This window comes from Rhinoraja longicauda, chromosome 7 (genome assembly GCF_053455715.1).
Source record: "Rhinoraja longicauda isolate Sanriku21f chromosome 7, sRhiLon1.1, whole genome shotgun sequence".
Taxonomy (NCBI): Eukaryota; Metazoa; Chordata; class Chondrichthyes; order Rajiformes; family Arhynchobatidae; genus Rhinoraja; species Rhinoraja longicauda.
In genome coordinates, this window is record NC_135959.1 from 27,507,467 (window position 1) to 27,518,451 (window position 10,985).

The window sequence follows — 10,985 nt, forward strand, 5'->3', positions numbered from 1 at the left end:
ACAATTCCAATAGTGACAAAAGTCTGCTGCATTATTGGAACTGGAATTAAATACCGATCGGCCAAGTATGGATGGCTGATTTCATTCCCTAAAAGACACTGGTGAAACAGATGGAATTTTACACTAGCCCTCTTTTTCAAAATCCAAATCCATTTAATTACTTAACTTTACAATGGTTATGGTTGTGCAAGGATTTGAACTGGGTGTTTCTCTGTCATAGTTCAGGGTTTTGTACGTTAGTCGAGTACCTTAGCTACACGTTACTATATAATAATAATAATAATAAGCATTTATTTTATATATATGACCCAACAAACATAGTGTTAGAAGAATTTAGCTCTTAGGGCTATCGGAATCAAGGGATATGGGGAGAAAGCAGGAATGGGGTACTGATTTTGGATGATCAGCCATGATCATATTGAATGGCAGTGCTGGCTCGAAGGGCCGAATGGCCAACACCTGCACCTATTTTCCCATTTTCTATGTTTCTAGGTTTCTAACTCAATGGATCAAGCAGCATCTGTGGAAGCTAAAGGGTGTATGTCGACATTTGGGTTGAGGCTCTATATAAGGGTTGAAAGAGTAGAGGAAAGATTACCGGTATATAGCATACGTAAGGGTGGTGGAAGGGGTGAGAGGCATTGGGATAGATGCTGGTAAGTGATACGTGGAACCAGATCTGGAAGGAATAATGGGCAGATGGAAGCAAGAGGGGGAGAAGAGGATGAGAATGGTGAACAAAGGAAGAAGAAAACTCGGTGGCCAGGTTAGTGTGTGGGCATCTGGGTTTATAAAATTCAATGTTCATCCCACTGGATTGTAGGCTACCCAAGCAGAATAAAAGATGATACCATGGTCCACTGGCTATTTCCAGCACTTTCTATTATTAGTTCAGTTTTCTAGCATATCCCTTTGTTAGTTGACCTGGAAATATAATTGCACAATGCATTGGTTGTAGATGCTACGCAATAGCATTTTATCAGAAAATCGATCATTTTGGTGATCAACTACTCACTGTTCTCAGTATCAATGTTCATGAAGTTGCTTCTAGTTCCTCTACCTGTACAATACACAAGCACGTGGAGGAATCCAGACATCATCAGCATCCAACAGCAGCAATGCATGGTTGGATACTGCAACATGCCCATACGCTTGCGCTGCATGATGTAAGCGATGCATGCCAAAGAAAGTCGATAACAATTGGGAGTCGTGCTTTGATGACACTTGAAGATTTGATGACCAACCTGAGCAAGTTCCAACTATTGGAGGTCTCCTTTAAATTAAGTAGTATTTACCTAACTACCCAAGTAAATTAAGTAGTTATCCCGATCCGTAAGTCTTCTACCAGTGCCCCATACTACAATACCCCTGACAAGCCTGACTCAAACAGCCCCTCCACCCCTACACCACCACCACATCTCAACGTCAATCTTCCTCCAACCCAATCAATTATGATCCCAACACCAGCAGCCAATCACAATCAGTAACCTCCACATCTCCATAACCTTGCCTGATAGTTTATATCATAATCTCCACCTAATTGATGCCCCAACCAGGTAACCCTGCTCCCCAGGTCTTTCTCAATGAGAAGATTCCCTGTAAGCTGGGATCCAACCTCCTTTCCCAGCTGCACCATTCCAGAGTGAATGGAGTGAAGCCCCCAGCGTACGTCAAATGTTCCAGCCCTCGAATGCAGTTTAAATCTACAGTGGCGGGACCACATTTAAAGCAAGTACCGGCACATCAGCGTCTTAAAATGCCTTTGCTGGCGCAAAAGGATTTCTAAGCCAACGAAATAGCCCTGAGAGAAGCTAACAGGGATTTATTTCTGAGACGATGTCAAAGGAAAAGGAAAATATCCAAAAATGAGCGCAGCAGCAAGGCAGTCGGAAGTGGTGATGCAAGATAAATAAACAAAGATGGTCATTCAGCCGATCACAACAATTCATTCACCCACCCACCCATCCAACTCATATCTCATTCCAGTCCAATCATTAAACCTATTCTTAATCGAATCAAATATCTTTCCTGGACATGCATTCTAAGTAGAATCATAAAGAACAGAAACAGTACCCTTCAGCCCAACTCGACAAAGATGCCCGATCTAGGCCAGTCCAACTTGCCCATGTTTGGCCCATCTCCCTCTAAACCGTTCCATCTACCTACCCAAGTATATTTTGAATGCTGTTATAGTATCTGCCTCGACTGATGGTAGTGCCTGCTGTAATTAAAATTGTGGAATTGTTACAGCATGAAAGCAGGCCACCCAGCCCAGCCCAGTCAATGCTGACTACTTATGCAAGGAGCCACAAGAGACTGCAGATGCTGGAATCTAGAGCAAATAAAGGAGAGCTGCTGGAGGAACTGAACAGGTTAGGCACTGTAAGTAGAAGGACATGGATTGTCAACATTTCAGGAGTAAAAGATGTTTAACATGCGTTGTGGTGGAAGCAGATACTTTGGTGGCATTCAACAGGCTTTTATACAGGCACATGAATATGTAGGGAATGGAGGGAGTTGGATCACATGTGGGCAGAGGAGCTTCAATTAACCTGGCATCATGTTCAGCTCAAAGGGCGTGTTCCTGTGCTGTACTGCTCTGTTTTCCAGGAAAAATAGCCAGTGTGCAGAAGTGGGCAAAGGAGTAAGGAAACAACCCATCACTGGCAATAGCATTAGCACCTGTTGTTTGCTTGAATACAGTAAAGCATTGGACAATAAATGTCATGGACAATAAACATTATTTCACCTATTTAATGCTATTTAAATGTCAGAATCTTAATTGCGAATGCCACACATGGTTGTGCTTTTTGAGCAGACAGCCTTGCATTGCTCACATGGCCTTGTTGGAACTGTCCTCTTGGAGGCCAAGCGTGTCAGTAGAGCAGGTTCTTGTTAAAAGCATCCCAGTCATGTTCAGTCCTGTCATTCTACAAGAGCAACAGGCATGTATTTTGTTTAATAAGTGTTCATATACATGCTGGACAAGTATTGGAATTCTGATCATGGTCCATAATGGATGCAAAGATCTCAAAGTGCATTGCAGCAATCCATCCCCGATTGAGTCTATTCCAGCACAGCCAGCCCAAACCTTGTTAAATCTGGATCAAAGATAGACACAAAATGCTGGAGTAAGTCAGAGGATCAGGCAGCATCTCTGGAGAGAAGGAATAATGGGTGATGTTTTGGGTCGATATCCTTTAATCTATCTTCATTCCTTCTCTCCAGAGATGCTGCCTGACCCGCTGAGTTACTGCAGCATTTTGTGTCTACCTTTGATTTAAACCAGTATCTGCAGTTCTTTCCTGAGGAGAAAAGGAATATGTGACATTTCGGATCGAGGCACTTCAATATCACTTATTGACACCTCAGGGATGTGCACCAGTGACAAAGATTTATCTTTCAAGTGACCTTATCCAAAAACAACTGTGTGCGTGTTCACAAATTCAATGGAGCTAAGGAGAGAGGAAAGCAGAATCTATTTTGGAAAATCCTGACTCTGTGCAGCGACTGAGATGCAAAATAAATCCAGATGGTGATGCATATTCAACAGGACTGTATTGTGCTTGGAAAATTCCAATAAACCTAAATTGCTTTGAGGCTCTTGTCTCCACGAGGGATAAGTCTTATAATTCTGTTACTGATGATCAGTCATTGTAACCTCAAGCATTTATTCTGTCTCCATAGATGCTACCTAATATGCCGAGTGTTTCCAGCATTCTATGTTTTCTATAATGCATATTAACTATTCATAGTTTCTACCCTTGTATATTAGTTCCTATTAATTTTCACCCAGTGTCAGTCGTGGCTGAGTTAGTGTCATTCTCCTGTACCCTCGTGGAGATGGCTGGAGATTCAAGTCTCATTCCAGAGACTTAAACACAAAAGTCTGGACAGATGCTCTACTCCATACTTGGTTTGACTTTAAACTATTAATCTGTCCTCTAAACAGCATATATGCCAAAAGTAATAAATCTCTTTACATTCAGTTGAGTCAAATGTGTGACTCATTCAAAAGTGAAATTGTAATTGCTGAAATGTAGTATTTATAAATATTACTTTTACTGATTAAATTGAGTTGTCGAGTCATACAGCGTGTTAATAGGCCATTTGGCCCAACTTGCCTATGCCAACCAACATGCCCCATCTGCCTGTGTTTTGCTAATAAATTCTTATCCTATCCATATACCTATCTAAATGTTTTTTAAGCATTGTGATAGTACCTGCCTCAACTACCTCCGGCAACTCATTCCATATACCCACCACCCTGTGTGTAAAAACATTGACCCTCAGGATCCTATTAAATCTTTCCTCTGGTTCTTGATTCCTATACTCTGGGTAAAAGACCCTGTGTATTTACCCTATCTATTCCTTTCATGGTCTTATACTCCTGCGCTCCAAGGAATAAAGTCTGAGCCTACTCAACCTCTCCCTGTAGCTCAGGCTCTCGAATACTGGCAACTTATATAGCATTTTATAAATCTGCCCAATCTTCAATATACTTTGCAAAATTTTCACAACAGATGCATTTAAACAGGAATGCATTGTGATCATATTGAACCCATTGAAACACAAGATGTATTCACAAGGGATCTGCAATGTCTTGCATCTCCATCCTGTGTATCAGTGGATTCAATATGATCACAATGCATTCCAATTTAAACATATGTTGTGAAAATTATTAGCAAATACTGGAATCTTGAGCAAAGTACAAACTGTTGGAGAAACTCAGCAGGTCAAGCAGCATCTGTGGAGGGAAATGGGCAGATAGTGCTTCGGCTCAGGAACCTTCTTCACACTTACACTGAATTGGTCAATTAACAAAACCACTGAATGATGCTGACCTGGTCTGTGGATCAGAAATCATTTCAAATCATTGATAACTTCATCCAAATAGTACTGAAATCCATGTGTGGTTATTGACAAAGCTCTCTTCACCTGTACAGCACTGCTGAATCCCACCAAAACTGGTGAGAGCTTTACACATAAAAAGATCAATGTCTGTAATATTGCATGTGAAATGTACAAGACATAGAAGGCCACACTTCATTCCAGAGTTTGAAGTCTAGCCACCAAAGTGTGCAGAGCTACAATGTATACATATTTCAATGGAAAAGTACCAAAATGTCTCATAGAAACATAGAAAAATAGGTGCAGGAGTAGGTCATTCGGCCCTTTGAGCCAGCACCGCCATTCAATATGATCATGACTGATCATCTAAAATCAGTACCCTGCTCCTGCTTTTTCCTCATATCCCTTGATTGCTTTCGCACTAAGAGCGAAATCTAACTTTCTCTTGAAAACATCCAGTGAATTGACCTCCACTGTCTTCTATGGCAGAGAATTCCTCAGATTCCTAACTCTGGGTGAATTTTTTTTTCCTCATCTCAGTCCTAAATGGACTACTCCTTATTCTTAAGGTCATGAAGTATAGGAGTAGAATTAGGCCATTCGGCCCATCAAGTCAACTCCGCCATTCAATCATGGCTGATCTATCTCTTCCTCCTAACCCCATTCTCCTGCCTTCTCCCCATAACCTCTGACACCTGTATTAATCAAGAATCTATCTATCTCTGCCTTAAAAATATCCACTGACTTTCGATTGTTTCACAGGCAGTGTTAATGCAATCCCAATTCCAAATATAGTCCAACATCATAGAATTCCATTCTGACACTGCTGCCGCTGATGGATCCTAATTTTAGATACAACGTGAGAATCAGTTGCAAAGCTGGACTCAAACAGCTACACTGTGCTACCTCTGCTATTCTATGAACCATGAGCCCCTTCACTTTGGATAACTCTAATGGATTACAAAGTAGAGACTTTGACTATTGCAATAAATGCTGCCAATTGACAAAGAAAACTACGCTAACCAAACTTAGACAGCATCTTAATTTTACATTCAGCAGTATCAAATTGAACTGGGATACAACCTTGGTATACCTTCCACACAAGCGCACTCTGTCTCAATTTAGTTTCACACATCCAGCCACAGAACAGCCATTCACACTGGCTGCTTGCAATGAAGACTTACTCCTTTGTACTCCATTATCATGCCCTTACATACAGAAAGCCAACTATATACCTTTCACCTGTAAACACATTTTGAGCCATGGGCTTAAAACCCAAGTGTACAGCAAACTCCTGAACAATAGAATCATTCTAAGCTAAGACATATGCTGGAAATAATTTCAATGCAAAAAAACCCAGTTGAGAACTCACTGCAAAATACCAGAACTTTGCAGAGGTTTTGCAATCAGGCATGGTACACTTGATCCGTGTTAAATATTTCTGGTTTGAAAAAAAATGTGATTATCAAAAGTCAACCTCAGCAAACATAAAGCTGCATTATCCAAAGTAATTTATCTTTATATGTGGCTTTTACTTGACATTTTGTGGAACTCTAGCTGTTTCTAATTTCTCCAAGCGTTCACAAAAATGCTGAATCTGAATGTTTAGGTTTTTCATTGGAAAAAGTACAGCACCAGTCATTTGTCATAAAATACCAGCTGGAAGAGTTATTTTATTTCTAATCCCTAAAGAGTATATATGTGCATTTTAAATATATACATACATATGCATATTTAGACACTAGAGGTAAACATACATATAAACAGTGCAAATCTGAAGGAAAAAAAACCTTGTGTTATACATAAGAGTTTTAGATATTTTTTGGAATATATTTGTTTGGCAAATACTTGGCAAAATTAAACGATATCCACAAAAAAAATCAAACATGTTTTGATCCAACGTACAAAGGAAGGAAGCTTCATTTCTATACCATTAAGCATTTGGCTATTTCAGTTTGCCTTTGGTGGAATAACCAAGGAAACTGTTACAATGTAATGATTTGTAATACTTTTACAGACAAGACTTTTCACACTAAAAGTGTTCCACTTGAGATATTCTATATCACTGAAACATTTAAGCTCACTTGACCTTTATTATCCTCCCATGGCAATTAAGTATTTGATTTCCACTTAGGGCTGAGTTTAAATAAGTTACATTGAAACATTTCCTGACTCAGAAACGTTTCATATCAACTCCAAGTTCAAAATCTTGAACAGTGTAGTTTTGCAGTAGATGAATTGGCATCCAGGTCTGTGCTCGTAGCGAGCAGGTCATTTTACCAGCAAGCAAATGGAACACATGTCAAGTGCATATAGATATGGTGGTGAGCAAGACCTTTGCAACAATGTCCTTCATCTGTCAAGGAATTGAGTATAGAATTGGAGACTTTATGTTACAGTTGTACAAGATGTTGGTGAGGCTGCACTTGGAGTATTGGGATCAGTTTTGGTCACCCTGCAATGGGAAAGATCCTATGAAAAGAATGCACAGAGGATTTACAAGGATGTTGCCAGGAATCGTCAGATTGAGCTACAGGAGGAGCTTGTGAAGGCCGAGACTTTATTCCTTGGACTCCAAGAGGTGCTCTTATCAAGGTGTATAAAATCAAGAGGGGGAATATGAATGCACAGTCTTTTTCCCCAGAGTAGGGGAATCAAGAACTGGAGGAAATAGTTTTTAGGTCAGAGGGAAAAGATTTCTTAGGAACTGGAGAGGCAACTTATTCACACAGAGGATGGTGGGTAATAGAAATGAGCTGCCAAAGCAAGTAGTTGAGGCAGGTACAATAACAACATTTAAAACACATTTTGGCAGATACGTGGATAGGAAAGATTTACTGGGACATGGGGCAAAGGCGGCAAATGGAACTGGCTTTGATGGGGCATCTTGTTTAGCATGGACGAGCATAACTCGATGACATCTCCATGGTATCTGTATAATAGTCATTAACACGTTTGCTCTGCCAACCAGTCACCTACCTGATTTGGGTCAGTGCCTCTGAAAACATGGCAGGCCATCTCGGCCTCAGGGTTGTCAGGCTGGGTCCTGATGAGATAGGCAAAGTAGGTGAGGTCATGACTGTTGTGGATGAACCTGATGATATGCTGCGCCTTATGCTCGAAGATGAAGACGGATGAGTTACTGCTGGTGGTCTGGGGCACACACCTGATGAGAGGTGGGCTGAGAATGAGATGGACCTCCCTTGCCGCCAAGGACGATCCTGGCTCTTGCTTCTCGCAGCGCCTGCGGATCTCAGCCATCAGCCAGGGTAACATTGGCATGGTGGTCCTTCTGTCCAGTGTGGACCAGCCCATGTACCACAGGGAAAACCTCTTATCAGGCCTGCTCTTTTCTTCCTGTGCTGGCTGGTTGCTATTTTCTTGCTCCATCCCGACAGGATCAGATCTGGAAAAGGGGCAGCTTATTTCTTCCTTATCCTTGCAGTAGATTGAACCCGAGTTGCGGCTGTTGAAGATTGACACGTGGGAGGGTCGCGTCACTAAAAATCCTCCCAGTGCACCGGACCATTTCCTTCCAAATTCAGGAAAGCAGGATTCACTGTCACAACATTGGAAGCCAACTTTTTCTCCGTGATTTCTGTTCGCTAGTCAATCTCCTGAAACGCCCCCTTCCTTCTCAGAATGAACACGGGGCGTTTTATTGTCAATGTTTGCTATCTCCTCAGCCAGCCACTTCGTGCATTTATCGCTTCCGATTACATAACGATCCACAAACGCCAATATCCTTGCGATTTTTGACCCAATCACTATCTTTCATATGTTCCAAAACAAAGTCAAATGCACGAATCTCGAACCAACCCGTGTCCATCCAGAGTGAAAATGCGGGCAAGATTAACGAGAGGAGTGTTTTGAACAGGAGGTGGTAAATCTTGCAGCTTCCAGCTCGCTCGTTTTAACATCTAAAGCCAGGTGGTGGGTTTAATCCTCTTCCGCATCAAAAAAAAGGCAAGAAAAAAAAGATTGCAACTTTTTGTTTGCAAATTGAAAGAGCATGCACTGAAAACGTGGCCGTCTTTGCAGAGTTCATAACACAAATAGACTCTCTCTTTCCTGGTGAACGGGGAGAGTCAGCCCGTCCCCCTGTCCAGGGGAGATGGTAAATCCAGCCCCAGAGAAGAACGGGAGAGGAGAGGGGAGGGGGAGGGAATTCCCTGTCAATTGCAAGGCTTCCCCAGCGTCTTTCCGTGTCGATTTCCAACGCTGCTGTTTGAGAGCTGGTTGCAGGCTGTTTGCTGCCTTGCTGCCTCGCTGCCGTGTCCCTGGAGCTGCCTCTGCTTGAGCGCTTGGGCTCGGCCACAAGTGGGAAGGAGGGAGGGGATAAGGAGGGCTGGTTTGCCTCAGCGTTGGCTGGGAAAGCCGCCAGACTGGCTGCGTGAGGCGAGGGGAGGAGCGAGGAGGAATGTGACAAGCAGCCGTGTTTACCGTGCAGAAGGCGAGATAGCTCCCCAAAGCCCAAACCCTGCATTGGGCTGCAGCGAGGTAAAACAATCTCGAGTGAACCCCCCCCCCCCCCCCCCAAATTTAAACTGCAGGTATTGGTGTTACCGTGCAGAACACAAGGTGGCTTCCCAAAGCCGAACCACCGTCACTGCATTCGGCTGGCTGCAAGGTAAATACAATTGCGAGTGAAAAATAAAATAAAACTGTAGATATTGGAAACCTGAGATAAACGCAGACAATATTGGAAGCTTTCAATCAGACAGGCAGTGGGAAAATAATTCACGTTTCAGATCAGAGACCTGAAGCCTCAAATGCTGAGTGACCTTGTGAGTGTTCCGAGCACTTTCTGCTTTTAATTACGAATACCAGAGCCAGGTGGACACAAAATGCTGGAGTAACTCAGCGGGTCAGGCAGCATCTCAGGAGAGAAGGAATGGGTGACGTTTCGGGTCGAGACCCTTCTTCAGACTGGACCAGAGCCTGTATCCACACACAGAATAGTTAACGTAACACTCAAGTGGTGAGGAAACCAGAACCCTTTCCCACCAGCGTTCACTGAGCCCAGAAGACTGGGAGAGAGGATATTGAGGCCGAACAGGGAAGGAAAAGGTTGCTCTGAATCCCCATCTTCTCCCTCGGTTATAAATTCCAGACCTCTCAGGCCGGCTGCAGCTTTCAGTCTCACTCTGCAGCGACTGACAGGTCTTGGTGCAGTTCTTTTATTTTCCAAAAGTAATCTTCATTGGTAATACCATTATATACAAAACAAGCACAACATCCAACAAGATCATTGGTACATTCTTAGTGTGCCATAATTCAATGGTGTTAGTGTTAGCCTCTTTCTTTACACACAGCACTGTGGAAGGGGTGGAGTAGATGGTGTTTGACTGGCAACCGGGAGAGTTGCTTGAGACGTTACATCCTTGCATTCCTGCTGCCACAGGCTCTCCACTTTCTCCTTCGTCTTTGGTAGGAAAGTGGCACTCCAGTTGACAAGCTTCGCTCAGTCCACTTTGGCCTACGCGATCTCCCGGTTGCCAAACACTGAAGTGTTCCATTCTTATGCTGACCTTTCTGTCCTCTGGCCTCCTCCACTGTCCAAGTGAGGCCAAACGCAAATTGGAGGAACACCTCATATTTCGCTTGGGCAGCTTACAACCCAGCGGTGTTTATATATTGATCTCTCCAACTTCAAATAATCCTGCCATTCTCTCTCTCCCTCTCTCTCTCTCTCTCTCTCTGTCCCTCCCCCACCCTAGTTGGCCTACTAGTTTCACTATCGTCCTGCTTAGTTTCATTAGTTGTGTCTATTCGCTATTACCTTCTCCACAGCCAACAATGGACCATTATGGACTCCACCTTTCCTTAATCATCTGGCTGGCTTTGATTTGTTATTTGCATACCTTTCATTTGTTCTTTGTACCTTTTCATATCTCTGGTTTCCCTCTCCCCTAACTCTGTCTGAAAAAGGGTCTTGACCCAAAAGGTCACCTTTTCCTTTTCTCCGGAGATGCTGCCTGACCCGCTGAGTTACTCCAGCATTTTGTGTCTACCTAAGACAAACATCAAGATGGCTGCCGCTTCCCTAACACAGTTTCCAACAGCAGTCTGAAATGCCTGCATTTTTGTGTCCACAACTACTCACAAGCAAGTTACAACAAAGAAAGAGGGCT

At 42.9% G+C, this 10,985-nt stretch overlaps 1 protein-coding gene across 1 annotated transcript in view; it reads right to left on the reverse strand.

The window, feature by feature from the left end:
* The window catches only part of LOC144595156 (TBC1 domain family member 4-like), a 177,847-nt gene extending 168,696 nt beyond the window's left edge, over nt 1–9,151 (reverse strand). Inside the window, 1 exon segment of the mRNA XM_078402293.1 lies at nt 7,831–9,151. Within this exon segment, the coding sequence (XP_078258419.1) occupies nt 7,831–8,241 (411 nt within the window). The 5' untranslated portion in view covers nt 8,242–9,151.
* Nucleotides 9,152–10,985: the final 1,834 nt, after the last annotated feature.